At 32.9% G+C, this 18337-nt stretch overlaps 2 protein-coding genes across 3 annotated transcripts in view; one reads left to right on the top strand and one right to left on the bottom strand.

The window, feature by feature from the left end:
* Positions 1–2348: 2348 nt before the first annotated feature.
* Positions 2349–6909, bottom strand: LOC127737354 (neo-calmodulin-like). 2 transcript variants are annotated; one of them, XM_052247974.1, is made up of 5 exons: positions 6678–6909; positions 5605–5641; positions 5034–5177; positions 4456–4698; positions 2349–2525 (listed from the first exon to the last, which is right to left on the bottom strand). In XM_052247974.1, the coding sequence occupies exons 1-5, from the start codon at positions 6705–6707 to the stop codon at positions 2497–2499; spliced, it is 483 nt and encodes a 160-aa protein (XP_052103934.1). In that variant the 5' UTR covers positions 6708–6909; the 3' UTR covers positions 2349–2496. The 2 variants fall into 2 exon arrangements, with proteins under 2 accessions (XP_052103934.1, XP_052103935.1); XM_052247975.1 differs by lacking the exon at positions 6678–6909 and adding an exon at positions 6434–6580.
* Positions 6910–14285: 7376 nt separating this feature from the next.
* LOC127737334 (symplekin-like) overlaps positions 14286–18337 on the top strand; it is a 45217-nt gene continuing 41165 nt past the window's right edge. The window contains exon 1 of the mRNA XM_052247936.1: positions 14286–14479. Coding sequence (XP_052103896.1) covers positions 14390–14479 — 90 coding nt within the window. The 5' untranslated portion in view covers positions 14286–14389. The remainder of the gene's footprint in view (positions 14480–18337) is intronic.

Raw genomic sequence — 18337 nt, forward strand, 5'->3', positions numbered from 1 at the left:
ATTATTAATTGTTTTAATGTTCTAAAAGATACTTCTACAGTTTAGTAGTGCCAACGGCGAAAAATATAGTTCAATGGTTCGGTATTAAGAAGAAAAGTGTTCACACCTATGTATTTAACTGCACACCTACCCTGTTTACTGTCATTATACGTTGAACAATGGATGAAGTGATTCCTATTACCAAATTTGTTTTGGGTGAAACATTTAAAACTTGGGATGCGTTTGAATCGAAACTAAAACAATATCAAGACTCAAATTTTATACAGTTATACAAATGCAGTTCTAGAGTGGTTTTAGCAAAAATGCTTCAGACTGAAACATGCTCCCAAAACAAAATACTGGATGTGTAGAAACTGCCATTGCAAATAAAAATTAAAAAATTGTATGCAATGTTGTAAAATTCAAATAAAAGTTTTCAAGTTTTATTTTTTATACATATTACTAGTCCCAGCATACATTGAAGTGCATTAACGTAACAATAACACAACGTAACCGTAGACACAAATATTATTGTTACATTCGTAATTAATCGGTTCCTTTCCCAACCCTGCATTCAGGCAATTAGTCTCTAATGTAACAATAACTTTTTTGTTATTGTTACATTTCAATGTAACCGTAGCCAGTGCCTATCTTTTAATGATTAATGGATGCCATTTTTTTTTAATTAATAAAACAACAATTGGATTACATGGAAGTGCATTAACGTAACAATAACACTACGTAACCGTAGACACAAATATTATTGTTACTTTCGTAATTAATCGGTTCCTTTCCCAACCCTGCATTCAGGCAATTAGTCTCTAATGTAACAATAACTTTTTTGTTATTGTTACATTTCAATGTAACCGTAGCCAGTGCCTATCTTTTAATGATTAATGGATGCTATTTTTTTTTAATTAATAAAACAACAATTGGATTACCTTATCTTTCAATTGATACAAATATACATTGATATAAGAAGATGTGGTATCAACTCTCCATCCAAGTCACAATTTGTAAAAGTAAACCATTATAGGTCAAAGTACGGCCTTCAACACGGAGCTCACACCGAACAGCAAGCTAAAAAGGGCCCCAAAAATGACTAGTGTAAAACCATTCAAACAGGAAAACCAACGGTCTAATCTATATAAAAAACGAGAAACGAGAAACACTTATGAACCACATCAACAAACGACAACCACTGAACATCAGGTTCCTGACTTAGGACAGGTGCATACAAATGCAGCGGGTTTAAACGTTTTAATAGGTGCCAACCTTCACCCTACATGAAACAATAGTGTAACATCATAACATAGAAAGACACACTATAAAATATATCAATTGAAATGGCTTAACTCAATCAAAAGACATATTTACAAAAACAAGTGAACATACACTGAACGAATAAATTTGATCTATGACACAATGTAAATACAAAACTAATAAAACAAGGGGGTAAGATGAAAAACAATACCAGAAAGACAACCATAACCTTGGACAAAATACTGCCAAATAAAATAATGTACACAGGTAAATAATTTTGTTGTAAGGTCTACATGGAGTACGGAAATAATTTTGTTGTTACTAGTATGAGAACAAAAGTGAAAATTTATCGTCATACTAAACACTTATCAAAGTAATCTTCTTTTCTTCCAATTTTTATACAACATTGTGTGACAATGGAAATTAGATGTTCATATTTGACAAAAGCAGTTTTTCAATTAAATTTCATACTTTTCAGCAGCTATAACTTGTATATATTTTACATCATGGATTGTGCAACATTTTACAGGTTTGTTTTTTATTAAAAAAAAGGTACATATACAGTATGTTGTATATATTTTATCCAATACAAAATGTGTGGTTAACCAATAGGTTTCATATTATAACTACCACAAGATTAGGGATTAAAACAGGCAAAGGAGTTTTACTCTTATAAATAATTAGTCTGTAAGACAGCACTGTTAAAACGGATTATACCTATTTATCAACATCAAAGAGTAATTACCTGGCACCATTGAGTTTCCCCTATAAGTCTTTGTTAAATTGGCATTTTTCAAAAACATGTGCAGAAATTATCTTTATTCGAAATAAAGAAATACTTGGCATGAATAAAGTTTTTCCTGTCCAGTACTACAGTGAAAATTTCACATAACGTTTCTTTGCATATAAGATAATAACCATCACTTGAAGTTTACCAATCAAATGAACCAAAAATAGTATCAACACAGGTGTACAGGCAAACATTAAAAAAAAATGTTCCAGCATAAAGTAATGGCAATGGACACCATTTGAATTCAATTGTCTACAGTTGTAGTTCACTGGGTAATTCACGCGTAATTGTGGCACAATTTTCTAGAAAGATACAATTTATAATCTGTAATTTTACTATTTTAATGAGAATGCACATGTCAGTATGAAATAAATATATAAAAAAATACATATTTACAGAGATATTAAAATGTTCAGCAATTAATAAGCTTTAGGTCCTTCCCTGATTATTTGCACATATTGAAATCAATTTCCTTCCAGCATAGACACAAATTCTGCAAAAAAGAAGAAAAAAAAATAAATATAAAAAAAAATATGAGAAAGAACTTGGGTCAAGGAATTTGCACTTAACTTGCGCATAGTATTTTTTAAATCTCTAGAGAAATGTGTGCTTTTTTATTTGATTTGCACGAAGAAAAATTTTCCAAACCTACAAGTGGTCAAGGAACAAAACACACACAAAAAAACACAAAAACAAGTCATTATTTTTAGCATCATTTTTTTTTTATTCTGTACACTAACTGTAGATACTATGTACAGCAAGCTATTGTACAGAATTTAGATATGTCTGGTCAGCTCTATCCCCTGGGGCTTAAGACAATGTCTTATTTACAGCCATTCCATGACTAATAGAATACTAGTTCCTTTTTACGAGTTTTCTGCTTAGTAATCTTCGGTTTGGGAGTTTTCAGGTTCAATCCCCAACCAGTTCAATCCAAGGACTTTAACTGTAAGAGCATTGGCTAGTAGGCTGGAGTCCAACCATTTCCAACTGAATTTTAAAAGTTTGTTTTAATATGTTGTGCTGTTACATCACTGTAACAGGTTATGAGAGGGTTGAGCGCTCTCATACATGTTTAACCCCATTTATTTTATGTGTCTGTTCCAAGTTAAAAGCTTGTATTTCAGTTGTTGTCATGTGTTGCTTTCTATCATATTTGTTTTAATTTATTGTAATTGGTGTTTTTTTCTGCTCTACGGTGACCTATAATTGCTTAAATCCACGTAATTTGGACTCTGGTGGAATTGATCTCATTGGCAATCATTCCATATCTCCTTATTTTTATATTACAGTTAATAATTTGTATGATTATGATATATAAATACCTGGACATTTTTAATTATGTAATAATGCCAATTGGCGTTAAGCAGCAGCCAATCTTTCAATCAATAACTATTGAAACTTAAGGATGTCAAACACTAAATGTTTTTGTAGATAAGTATTACATAGTTGTTTTTTTTTTAATATTCGAAACAGGAGCAAGTAAGTTTACGTTAGATTTTGGTGGGTTTTCATTTTTTATCATTTTCATTTTCGTGGACTGCAGTTTTATTTCTCAATTTTTACCATGGACCAGGGACTTTCTATGCTATAGAAAGTCCCTGCATGGACATTGGATATTTGGCATAAAGCGAAATTTGTGTTGGTGGTGAGATCTGTCATAGTCTGTTAAAATAATCACAACTTTTCTACACTGAGAGCAAATTCAGCCGATTAAAAGAGTGAAAAATTGTGTAGACATACCTTAATACATTAATAGGGAAAAAAAATTCAGAAACAAGTGCCTGTGGCGATGATTTCAATCGGGTTGGTTTCAAATGATCCAGATATTTCGGAGATGTTTTGTTCAAATTGACGACGGATGATAGACAATAATGATCAATAATAGACGCCATTAGCATTCAGGAGTCGGTTTCACAAAAAAACTTACGACTAAGATTGATCGTAAGTATACTGCATTGTTCATGACTTACGATCAATCTTAGTCGTAAGTTTTTTTGTGAAACCGACTCCTGAATATATATGAAGTAAACGTTAAACAGTATGGTTGTGTTTCTGCTTTTTATTTTACGATAGTTAATTTATCCCCGACATTTATTGTCTGTTGTCTCTTTCGGTATTATAAAACACTTACTGACTGGATATTCGTGGAATAGTAAGTTTATTGTCCCCTCGGATACAACTATTGCCCTCGGCTACGCCTCAGGGAAAAAGTTGCACCTCGGGGGACAATAAACTTACTATTCCACTCATACCCAGTCAATAAGTATATAATATAACAATAGTTAGCCCTGGCCCTTTGGACAAGGTGAGTTTAAAAGCATATATCTAAAGCTGATAAAATTTGGCTGAACCTTGCCGCTGTAAACATAACTCTAAACGATATTATACTCTATTTAAACAACAGAACTTGACTTTGTTACCTTCATAGTTGATTTTCCCATCACCATCCACATCAGCATCTTTAACCATAGCATCTAATTCTTCATCAGAAATCTTCTCTCCATTGTTGGACAGGATTGTTTTAAGTTCTGGTGCAGTTACATAACCGTCTCCGTTTTTATCAAACAGTCTGAAGGCATCGCGCACCTCATCTGCTAAGTCTACTGACTTCATCATATCTGTTGCCATTTGGAGAAATTCAGGGAATTCTATTGTTCCGTTACCTTTGATAGAAAAGATATAAAATGGTAATTTGACCTTTACTCCGGTTAAAAATCGATCTGATTAAAATACAGATCCTGCTTTTGAGGTGAATGACGACATTTTTGTGCTTTGTATAGAACATTACCATAAAAAATGGGGTGTGAAATACCTAAAAGAGGGACGAAAGATATCAGAGGGACAGTCAAACTTATAGATCGAAAACAAACTGACAACGCCATGGGCAAAAATAAAAAGACAAACAGACAAATAATAGTACGTATAAGATACACACACGGAATGACACGAATACCAACACAATTCTGTATCCAAAACTCCCAACTGAAATAATAAATACCATCTTTGTCAACTTTCTGTACCATTTCTTTGACTTCATTTTCAGTTGGATTTTGTCCCAGTGATCTCATTACAGTGTCTAGTTCTTTGATTGTTATGGTGCCATCACCATCTTTGTCAAAAAGTTCAAAAACCTCTTTAAAATCTAAATAAAAATAAAAAATACATTGATATTATTAAAAAATGGGGGGGGGGGGGGGGGGGATACTCGGGACAAACCCTTGTTTTTTACTTTAATAAACAAGAAACTAATTTTTATCACTAACAATACAGGAACAAGACATTGTTTGTGAAACTCAATGCTGTATCTATTTTATTTCTTATTTTCAATGGAAACAAACTATTTTTTTTACTTCCCTTCTAAAATTTTCCATGTTTCCATAAAACTGAAAAGTACAAAAATTGATATCATGATCGCATCGAAAAATTGAAATTGCTTTGTCAAACCGATAAAACAACTGACTGCCGCGTTCTTTGCGAGAAGATTAAACGAGTAATGTTTTTTTTTTTTTTTACATATCTGTTTAGTCAGATTTGTACAGCAGATAGGTTAATATTTGTATACATCTCACCTGATACAACTTTAGCAGATCTTTCTGAATTAGTTGTCTGAAAGTATAAATTTCATAATCAATTAAACAATGTGTTGCATATAATAGATATTAAGACCCTTCTACCAAGAAATTGGTTTTGCATGCACACGTATAAAAATTGCGGTTTTTATCCAACACAATCATAGGTTTGAACGTTGTTTTCAATTTAGACTTGTTTATATTTTTTCGTTTGGGCTTGTATTATATTTGCCTTCAGGTTTATATAATCCGTTCATCCTATTTCGACTCTTCAAAATTCAGGAGTCAATCCTAAATTGAGGTAAATTATATGGCCTTCCAAATACCGTTTCGATTCATAACATCACTGAAGAGACATTAATTGTCGAAATCCGGATATGGTGTACAAATTTTTGCACCTCATGTTTGCGGTTTACCATCTTTTCCGCAAGTTTATTGTTTTCTGTTTGGTATTAAATTAATAATTTATATCCATTTTGTTACATCTGGTGATCCGTTTATTTGGCAATCGCCATGGCAATCAGCAGGGTTTAAGAACATCCGTTGTACGACCTGCTAGTCAAACGCGTTTTGTTAAAATATACTTTTTCACTTTTTTTGGTCTTTTGGAAAATGTTGTTTGTTCTGTATTTAGACCCCTCTACCAAGAAATTTGTTTTGCATGCACACGTTTAAAAATTGCGGTTTTTATCCAACGCAATCATAGGTTTGAACGTTGTTTTCAATTTAGACTTGCATATTATAAATATATATATATCGAACCAATTTGGAAAAAAGAGAAATGTTTGAAAATTAGCCGGCATTACACAGAGAATTTTTACTGACTTACCATTTCATTTTCTTCGTGTGACATACATGTGTATATGAAAGCTGTTGACAATTATAAAAAGCATACACATAAAGGTTACACATATATACACTGACGTATATCCAAGTTTCCCTTTTATTTATATTCACACATAAATACACCTTTTGTCAATTTTTAAGTTTTAAATCCTTTTCAAATACAGTATATATATATTGATATGTATAATTAAGAGTCTTTTAACGACAAAATAAGATAGTATACGTACGCTTTCAAACAAAGAATGAAAACTACCCATTTAAAACCAGTCGTCACTGGCCTTCACACACACATAAACTGTATATGGATATATAAATATTGTTATAAACAAATTGTCCGAATTCTTATTGACTCGACTGTTAGACTTCTTATTTGAAAAAAAGATACGTGTTTATGCTCACAATCATGCAAGTCTGTTCACTTTTTGTACACAAATCTGTGCGGTCGGAAGTTTAAATCATAAACGGTTTCTTACTTTTTTTAAATGTATTTAGTTTGTCAACCTTTCAATCAAAGTAAATATATGATGAAATTTGAAGCCATGTACAGGGCTAGGAAGTGGGTCAATTAAGTACAATGTAGATTTAAAACGATATGTAATTAAAAGATAACAATTCTTTCATAATACGGTAAATTAGCCCAATATTTTATACTTCTTATGGTTTAAGCGCACGAAATGTTAATTTAATGATAAATTGGTAACATGGACTTGCACAAGACAATGCTTTCTAATCCCAGTTTAAAATGAAATGTTCTCAGGCAATACTTTGTTTATTCCCAAATGGCTGATCACTTAAATGGAAGCAAATACTGACTACTCTTACATCTCATTAAATACATTTAATAGATATAAGAAGATGTGGTATGAGTGCCAATGAGACAACTCCCCATCCAAGTCACAATTTGTAAAAGTAAACCATTATAGGTCAAAGTACGGCCTTCAACACGGAGCCTTGGCTCACACCGAACATCAAACTATAAAGGGCCCCAAAAATGACTGTTTTAGATGAAAGATTTACCTTTAATACATTTCGAACATTTTCGTTTGAGATATATCGGTATTTAATTTTAGAACCATTAAGGAAAACAAGAACAGTACTTGAAGGTTTCAATAGCAAAGGCTATTTAAAATAAGGATATGTGGTATGCTTGCAAATGAGACACCTATCCAATAGAGTCTAAATGACGTGTATTTAAGCAACTATAGGTCAACGTACGGCCTTTAACAATGAGCAAACTCATATCGTATGTTGTCCGCTATAAAAGGCCTCAACATGACAAAATTTGAAACATTCAAACGAAAACAAAAAACAAAAAAACAACAGCCCGATTTAGGACAAAACATTTACGAAATACAAATATGACAGACATGAACAAACGACAACCACTGAATTACAGGCTCTTGACGCGGGACATCCACATATAGAATGTGGCGAGGTTAGACATGTTTTCAAACTTCCAATTATGCTATAAAGCTTGCAAAGAGCTAAAATCCACATCGTTCTATCTACAACAGTTCTTTTTTTTCTGTTTTCTATGAGGAAAAAAATCTCGATATCCTTTGTTGTTGTGTATATCTTTTTATTAGATACCTGAGATCATCGTGTAACATTAGAACGTCGTCAGTTGAGCTAAGGAGCCAAAACGTAAAAAAAGGGGGGTAGTCCGTATCAAACAGCAGGTTCGTTATAATCAATTGTATACACAATTTAGTCAATTCACTACATAATGGAAAAGAAAAGGTATGGCGAACCAATTCATCACACAAAATCACTACACGAAACAAAAAAAAAAAAAAACACTAATAGGAAAGGGCCATCGATTTTATTGCTGTATTTATCTCAAAGCTACATTACAGTAGAATTTTCAACATCTCTCGCTTAACTGCAAGTTCAATACCCGTGCGACGTCACAGGTGGCGAGACAAAGGTGTAACTTTTCCAGACTAGTCTTGTTGGTAAGGAAAGACTCGTCGACCTTCGGAGACTTCTTTAAACACACCGAGACCGAACGAGAAAGGTGAGTTATGAAAGCTTTCGAAAACAACTGAAAACAAGTTTTGTAAAAAGTGAACATTTTAGGTTCTACAGTCTGTCTTATACTTATATTTTGCATTGTACGTGGTCATGTGTTGTTAGACTGTTCGTAACGTCTTTACATATAACCCATTGGATGTGAAGTGGTTGATATTTTGTCTTGGATACTAGTATCTGATTTGTTTTATTAATTGTTATGAAAGGGGCATTAGCTGTCAAATTCATGTTCTCCGATTTGACTCAAATGATTTATAACACACTAAAACATATATCCAGATTCTAAAAAGTCTGAAATAAAAAAGATTACGATAGATATAGGAAGATGTGGTATGAGTGCCAATGAGACAACTCTCCATCCAAGTTACAATTTATAAAAGTAAATCATTATAGGTCAAGGTACATTGCATGGACTCGATAGTATGTATCAGCATTTCGTGTGTATTTTAGTCAAGACGCCACCAAATTAAAATTCGAGACCACCGAAGAAATGCCGACGGTCATATCACCCGAGATAAACATAAATATAGATATAAATAGATAGCGAACACGTACAACTGGATTTTGCTAGGTCTGTTTGATTTCATATTATAGGTTAAATAAATAGTTAATCATCGTTTTACCTGTATAAGAATTAGTTTTTATGGATCAAATAAGTCAACTAAATTGTTGACCCTTATTTCACTTTCAATGTTGACATTCTTTTCCTTTTAATAGCTGAACATGCGTAGTTTAGGCGTAAACCATCTCTAGCTAAGGGGTTAAATAGAAGATCACATGAATACGGATTCACTGAGGTCAAATTACTCACTTGCAAGTGAATAGTTCATCTGTGATGTTTCATTAGCTTGTTTTGACATATTTGAAACAAATTGACTGTTAAAAGCGAGTTAGTATATCACTATTTCACTAAACAAATAAAAAAATCATATTTTATTTTTTTTTATTTCTCGTTTTAAGCATTGAACTTACTTTCAGTCACGCATTGTTATTTGTGTATTTTAGACTTTTTGTAATTTGGATATACGTTTTAGTATGTTATAAATCAAATATGAGAATATGAGTCAAATCGGAGAACATGAATTTGACAGCTAATGCCCTTCGGGTAAGTGTTTTTGTTGGTCGGTTTTGTGCTTTATATCGATCTGATGTGTTAAGCCCTTTTAACTGATTTTTATGGGTTTTTTTTATGTTGTGCAGTTACACCAATATCCGCGGTTAGGGGAAGGATTGGGCGTCCGCAAACATGTTTAACCCCGCCACATTCTGCACGTGCCTAACCCAAGTCATCAGGAGCCTGTAAATCAGGTGTTGTCTTTGTTGCTGTATATCATATTTGTTTTTCATTTGTTGTTTTGTGCATAAATCAGGCCAATGTTTTCTCGTTTGAATAGTTTTACATTTTGTCATTTTATTTTATTTCATGCTATGTGGTAAGGGTTTCCCTCATTGTTGAAGGTCGTACGATGAAAAAAAAACTTTTTTTAATAAATGCACCGCAAAATTTTAAAATTATTGGATGAAATATTTCGAAAATAGCTTAGCCAAGATCACTCACCACAATATGTATATGGAAAATAAATTAGATAATGACAGATTCAGTATTCCTAAAAGTTTCAGTTTTTATTCATACTAACTTACAAAACAGCTTAATATATAGGTTCTCATTGAACACTACACTGATGTTCTTATCACAGACATATACAGAATTATTTAGGAATCTACATTGTATTTCCAATTATCTTCATGAGTGTTAAGACAGTTGTCTATACTGCTGACTAAAATCTAAAATTGACGTCAAGTTGTCTTCTGGATCTCTGTGTCATTGTGTTGCTGTCTTATCTATCTATCCACTATCTAGATTTATTTATGTAAAAACTACCAAAGATCATGGGCAACGGTTGGAAACTTGAACAAATATTTGGACATGCGATGACCTCCCCAGCGTTACTACAATACTTGAATAGAATTGATTCTACTGACGATTGTAAGAGCTTTCTTAAACTCATGCTAATTGTTGATTGTACATATAAGATAAGATTAGACCAACTTTATTTCAGACTCAAAAGGTCCATATATGTATATATACATGACACTAAATATGTGCCGACTCAGTAAAGAAATTAACTTACTTACTTGTACCAGAGATATATGATATTATATGTTTTTCAGGTCTCAGACAGGGTATATAATGTGACATTCCCGGCTTAGAGTTTATATTCCCTGAGCCGAAGGCGAAGGGTATGTAAACCCTTAGCCGGGAATGTCACATTATATTCCCTTTCTGAAACATTTAAAAAAAATATAAATAAGGCGAGATCAAATAAAACTACCAAAAGTATATGTGATATATACATATCAAAGAATAATCTGTCTAAACGGGATATAATGTTTAAAAATTTACAGTACAAGCAGAGACATATAATATTCACATATTATATATATACAGACCTTCTATAATTCAAACTGACCATTTTTCCGTGCGTTCATCGTGTATCGTGCGTGTTGTGTGCGTGTATCGTGCGTGTTGTGTGTGTGTATCGTGCGTGTATCGTCCATTCACCAATCGTGTGCTCATCATTCATCATTCCGTGTATTTTCCGTTCAACGTGCGTTCATCGTTCATTCATTCTTAACCGTGTAAGGTGCGCTCATCAATCATTCATTCTTAACCGTGTAACGTGCTCTCATCAATCATTCATTCTCAACCGTGTATCGTGCGTTCATCAATAATTCAGGATTATAACCGTGCAACGTGCATTCGTCAATCGGTCATCCCTAATCGTGTATCGTTCATTCATTGTGGTTTTTTTATATGATAGTCGGTTATAGAGCTCATAGAAGCTCATATGTTATCTGTTAGTGTGTTCATAGATGTATATATGGGTTTATACATCTATGGTGTATTTATATGTTCCGACTTTAAATAAAATTTACATTCCTACTTACTTTCTTGTGGACTCTTAATTAACTTCATCGTACATAACGTTCATTCAGATTCAAGACTTATTGTGTAAAATTTATTTATCGTCTGTAAATATTTCGTGTTTATTCAGTGAGTCTTGGCTGGGACTGACACATTTTAATATAACGATACATGTTCTACGTACAAACAATTACATGATGACATTTCTACGACAGAACAGTTAAAATTGGAATTTCTATTCAACAGAGCGAGATGCCGCGGACAAGTTATCAATGGGCTAAAAATTGTCATGCAAACAAAAATGCCAAACAACATAATAAAATTAAAAAAACACCTCCAAAACATAAATTCTACAAAACTGAGAAATCGACTTGTGTTTATATGTCGAAAAATCCATAATGGCATTAATGGCGTCCTTGTATACAATGCAAAGATCAAAGTGACAGTGTGACTGAGCTTTAGGAGCTAGCATAAAGATTGTTAATTGTGAAGAGTAAAACACATGGGGGTTTCCAGCACAATTTTTTTTCAAAACTGTACGATACAATGCATATGGTATGGTCGGTTATTAGTTACGGTGCAGGTATTTGGGGAACCAGGGAATTTTCCTGCATAAATGCAGTCCAAAACAGGGCCATGAGATTTTTCATGGGATCGAGTTGGCAAATTCACACCAAATGATGCCATAGCTAGTGATATGGGCTGGAAACCACCATGCGTTAAACAATGGTCAAGTGTCTTGAGACATTGGGCTAGGTGTTCCATAATGGACCACACGGGATAAATTTTAAAATTTTTAAATGGTCCATACGAAAGTGCAATACTAAAATTAAGAATTGGAGCTTTAGAGTTATAGAGATGTTAAAATTGTATAATTATGAGCAATATTGTAATTTTGAATTAAATGTCAATGATTGAACAAAAATACGGTATTAAACAATTTGAGGAAGATGTATTTTATAATAAATTTAAGTCAAACTGGTGTATAAGAGTTGCATATGCAGAGGGAAGTGAATTTAGAACTTACAAATTGTTTAAAAATAATTATTGTACTGAAAATTATTTGAAAAATATTCTGTCAATTAAAAACAGAAGTGCTTTTGCAAGATTTAGATGTGGGGTAGCTTCACTAAAAATAGAAACTGGAAGGTATGAAAGAAAAGAAGTCCACGCGATGATATGTTTAAATTGTAGCTCTACTGTTGAAGATGAACTTCATGTCTTTTTATTCTGCCCATTATATATAGATTTAAGACAAATCATGTTTAAAAAATTACAGTACAAGCAGAGACATATAATATACACATATGTATCTGATTGTACTGTAAATTTTTAAACATTATATCCCGTTTAGACATATTATTCTTTGATATATATATGTAGGACTCGGAGGTGCGATGGGGACGCTGAAGTGCGATGGTCACGCTGAAGTGCGATGGTCCACGCCGAAGTGCGATGGTCCTTTCGCTGAAGTGCGATGGTTTGGCATGCCGCTTGAATATTGTGACGTTTTCAAATACAATGTTACTTTTAAAAATACAACATGGATTCGCAGGCAAGGAAAGAAAGGAATGAAAAAATAAAATGTAACGAACGATTCAAGTCCAGAACAGTTTTGAGCAGTACAGGTGGAGGTTACAAAACTATGTTAAACCATTTCAGACGGCAAATCGTGGGGAGCAAAGCAGCTGAAAGATGAACTTGGTCAGCAAATGTGCTAACCAGTGTCCGGAAGAATGCCACAAACTTTTTGAACAATAGATAAAATATATTGATTTAGATATAAATTTTGACTTCTTTTCAAGTATGCGTCACGTGATTTTGTGTAGACAAATGATAAAATTAATCATTAGCAAAGTTTTTGCTATATTAAGTTGATATAATGTTGTTTTATTCCCGAGATAAATCCTGCTTTGTAAGAACACTGGCACTCTACCATAATTTTATTGTGGTTACAGTGTTAATCTTCTACAACAAGTTTGGCCGAAATCATTGAAACCTGATCTCTACGTGTACTTCCAAATTTCTCCACCTCAGCGAGATGCAGCTAATTTTAAAGTTTTTGTGGAATACGTGACACGTCACGCTATAAGTCAAGCATGAATATAATTGGCTATTTTTTACTTCTTTGACACTGTTCCGACATCAGATAAATGGATGAATGATTGTTGGGATAAATTTCTAAGTTAGTCATGACGTGAACAAATTATATTTTATAAAATGAGATGGACCCTGCTCAGTACTATATATAGACACATACGCTGGACCTTTTTTTTATCGCCCATGAACACCCCATAAAAAGACATTTTCTTCCACTCAAACCCATTATGCTTATCTGAACCATCCAATCTATTTTCTGTCTCCATACTGCTACGTGCTAATCGGAGAATTGGCAACTGTAAAATTAGATTTTAAAAAATCTTTGGTTTGACCTGAACAGAAATTAAACGAGCTTCCAAATGAGAGGCTAGCAGCTCAGTACTTTGGTCAAATCTTAATGACGTTATTTCATGCAGCCCATGTACATTTTGCTTTTTACTCAATGTCACAGGAAGACCATCGCACTTCAGCGTAACCACCATCGCACTTCAGCGTAGCTATCACTGAACAAGTTATAACGTCACAATGTCACCATCGCACTTCAGCGTGCTAACCAACGCACCGTGGGCTTCAGCGTGCTAACCAACGCACTTCAGCGTGGACCATCGCACTTCAGCGTGACCATCGCGGTTCCGAGTCCTACATTTATACACATTGTATATATATATTTATATATAGAAATCAATGTTGGTAGTTTTATTGCTCTCGCCTTTAATATTTATATTTTTTTAAACTACGCGGAAATCATCGTCTCCATTCCTGGTGTGTCTAGCTCTTTCCCAACTTCCGGTTATCGGCATGGGGGAAATGCAGCTGAGGAAAAAGTCAACAAAAATAATTAAATACTAATTCCCCAATTCAAATAGATTTTGATTGATTGAGATGTCTGCAGAAAGTCAGTCAAACCCTTTGTCGACTGCTGCACAGTTCTTTATGGACGAAGAAGAGGGCAGCACGTCCACTTACGATAGGGTAATTCTTTCTTTTCTTCGTATCAGCTTCCTATTAGAAGGAACACCTCTTAACGGGTACTCTTAAAAAGTTCAATAGGGGTGGAATAAAAAAACAAAAACAAGGGTAAAATATATTACATCAGGGTAAAATCCAATGGTGGTGCGCTATACATTGACAGTGGAATGTAAAAATCATAAGACATAACAGATAGAATATACAATGATATACATAAAAAGAATGAAACCAATCTTAAAAAGGTCCTATAACCCCAATAATTAGTCATTCATTTTACCAGTAAATAGCATTCTTAAAATTATTTAGATATAAAGTACTTGTTACAGAATAGTTGGAACAATATATATAGTAACAATAATTAGGTTTCAAAAGTTATCTGATATTTCACTTTTCCATTGTCTATGTTTCATCATCAGATTCTTAATGACACTTGTTTAAAAGAGATAATCTATGGTAATGTAATTTGAAGCAGAAGTGTCTTGTAAGGGTTTCCAGTTTAAGAATGAGAGACATTGGTAAAGATTATCCCCACTTAATAACAGGTGGCGCTGTGGTAGATCAGGTCCAACAACATCTGTTTGCATGATAAGGAAGCCAGCATGCTTTCATTGGCACATGATACACAAATATGTGTATGCTGATACTTAAGCCTTAATTATAATAAATTCTTTTGTTTTGTTTTTATCTTATTCACTATTTAAAATATAAGTGATACAAATGTGTCAAATTTTGGAAATTGAGATAGTTTTTTAACATATTTACAATTATAAATATTAATGCATGTGTCTTTCTTCGTTAAAAAAATGAAATATGGAAGAGTTTTTAGATACATGTATATATATTTATGAATAAATAATAATAAAATTTATTTACAAAAATATTCAAATATATTATGAGTTTTTTATTTGTGTTATTCCTTAAATAAACTTCACAAAATGTAAAACAGAAAAAAAAAGCATACATTATATAAATGACAAATTAAAAACCAGCAAAATCTATCTTTAAATGCAAAATTTGATGGGTTTTTCAACAAGGTACTTTTTCAAATTTATTATTCTTAAATAAAAATAATATGACAGAAATAAGAATTTAATAAATGACTTTGCACATTTTACATCAAAATCAATAGAGGTATATCTGGAATCAATGGGGGTAAATACTGGGCAATATACAGCTAAGCAATTGTACAATAGATTTCTGAAATACTTGCGACTGGGGACAGAAATTGAATCATTTCTTGGTCAAATTAAAGAGTCATACCGAAATGAAGCTGCGGAACCGTAACTCTCATGGTCCTTATTAAATGTATATCTTTTTGAGTTTGCAGACCTCTTCGGTCAGCAAATTATCAAAAAATATCAGAAGGACCTAAATGCTATGGTTCCGCAGCTAACTGAAATGAAAAGAGAAATACATAAATAAAGATCTTGTTATTATAAGAGTCCCAGTGTAACTGTGTTGCAGGTATATTGGCCCAACAGCTCATTGTAAACAATTTAAAATTGAGAATGGAAATGGGGAATGTGTCAAAGAGACAACAACCCAACCATAGAGCAGACAACAGCCGAAGGCCACCAATGGGTCTTCAGTGCAGCGAGAAACTCCCGCACCCGGAGGCGTCCTTCAGCTGGCCCCTAAACAAATATGTATACTAGTTCAGTGATAATGGACGTCATACTAAACTCCAAATTATACACAAGAAACTAAAATTAAAAATGATACAAGACTAACAAAGGCCAGAGGCTCCTGACTTGGGACAGGCGCAAAAATGTGGCGGGGTTAAACATGTTTTTTGAGATCTCAACCCTCCCCCTATACCTCTAGCCAATGTAGAAAAAACAAACGTACAACAGTACGCACAGTAAAACTCAGTTTAAGAGAAGTCCGAGTCCGATGTCAGAATAGGAAACAAAAGAAAATAAACAAAATGACAATAATACATAAATAACAACAGACTACTAGCAGTTACTGACATGCCAGCTCCAGACCTCAATTAAACTGATTGAAAGATTATGTCTTCATCTTATGAATATCAGGCACAATCCCTCCTGTTAGGGGTTTAGTATTATACCGTCATAAAATATATGAGAAGAACACAACCCATGTCATGCCAACAACTGGTTTTAGAATAAATATGTTTAATTCCGATGCAAAGACCCTATAAGTGAATCAATATTAAAGCCAAAATATGCAATCTTTAATGACCTGACAACAGTATCGTAACTATATCCCTTCTTAATAAGTCTGTTAAAAGGTTTTGTTAGCTTTTGAGGTAAATACTGGCATTTTTGTGCTTTGTAAAGAATATTACCATAAAAGATTGGATGTGAAATACCCAAAGGTATAAGATGTCTGCATGTTGAGTTATATTTACGAATAATGTCCTTATAACGATGATAAAATTTAGTAAATGTTTTGACTAGTTTATGATATCGAAAACCCTGGTGTAATAATTTTTCAGTAATATATAAATTTCTCTCGCTAAAATCTAATACGTTGTTACATACACGAGCGAATCGTACAAGTTGAGATATATAGCATGTTTGTGCAGTTCTTTTTGACATGACACAGTTTTCCTGTTTAAAGGAGTTGAGTCAGTAAGAAAGCAAGAAACCATTAAATGTGGAATATTTGTGTCAAAGTCACTTCCTTTTCTTGCTGCTTCATCAGCTAGGTGGATTAATGGAAAACATTTTAGCAATCAAATGCCCATATATGTAACATCCCGAAATGAACTATTTACACCTAAATTTGTTCTTTACTTGTCTGAGGTAAATGGGGAGTTAGTGTTTAGCCAAAAATATGATTATTACTTTAAAGTATAATGACAAATGTTTTGCACTGGAAAACAAACACATGACTTCTTTGTTTACACATTTTAAGATCACAAATTATTACTGTAATACATGTAATTCGAAGAAATTAAAAATTTATTGCCGAAATGAAAGAAGTTTTAACTTCTTTTTACTGAAAATATTTTAAACAGGTAGTTCTTGACAAATATCATAAAATCTAAGATTGTTTATTTAATTATTATTTATAAAATAAATACGAGTTATTGAATATATCACTTCAATTTTTAATTGTCAAAACTTGAAATTGATTGATGATCACTCATAACAAAATAAAGACCATAGCTAGCTGTCCAATATTTAGTCCATTCATATATGCATTTGCATTGTATCATGTATATTGTTGTTATTTAACATTTTTTTGCTGAAATTTTCATTTTTTTAATGCGAAGCTCAGGTGGCACATTGAAAGTAGATATAATAAATAATAATTAGCAAGATAAGTGAAAAGAAAATATCAGAGATAAACAGAAATAAAAAATAATTTCCCCAGGTTAAATGTTATAGGATTATTCATTCTAGACTATGTGATTTTCTTTTTTGTTTTGTTTCCTTTTTATTGCAATTGTCCATTTCTTTTTTTAAATTCCCATCCCTTAGAAACATATGTTCACCTCTATTAGAAAATCCAGGTACACAACAGGTTAAAGGCATTTAGTAAAAAAACTTATTATAATTTGTAAATAAATATCACCACACTAATTTTATATAGGTTATAGATAAGAGATGCTGTGTGTGTTGGACCTGAACTACAGCACTGCCACCTGTGTTATCATTAAAGGGGAATAATTGACCAATGTTTCTCATTGACTCTTCTTTAAATCCTAGTTGTTTAGTATACTTTGTACAGTCCAGTACAAGTTGCGTAACTGCTAGCTTGTTGTTAAACAGTAGTTTCCATGTTCCGGGAGGAGAGTTTTCTGTCACAAATTGTTTAATAGGAGTGAAGTATTCTTTTCTCTCATTGCCTAGAGCTGGGCATGTTTTTAGGACATGTAAGATATCCACT

The sequence above is a fragment of the Mytilus californianus genome, unplaced genomic scaffold (genome assembly GCF_021869535.1).
Source record: "Mytilus californianus isolate M0D057914Y unplaced genomic scaffold, xbMytCali1.0.p SCAF_4, whole genome shotgun sequence".
Classification (NCBI taxonomy): domain Eukaryota; kingdom Metazoa; phylum Mollusca; class Bivalvia; order Mytilida; family Mytilidae; genus Mytilus; species Mytilus californianus.

What these genes read in the sequence shown, in the direction of transcription:
- LOC127737354 (XM_052247974.1), bottom strand. Translation starts at nt 6,707, where the DNA reads ATGGGTAGTTTTCATTCTTTGTTTGAAAGC. An exon ending in TTCATTCTTTGTTTGAAAGC is followed by an intron (nt 5,642 to 6,677) that starts GTACGTATACTA and finishes TTATACTTTCAG; the next exon opens with ACAACTAATTCAGAAAGATC. An exon ending in ACAGAAAGTTGACAAAGATG is followed by an intron (nt 4,699 to 5,033) that starts GTATTTATTATT and finishes TTTCTATCAAAG; the next exon opens with GTAACGGAACAATAGAATTC.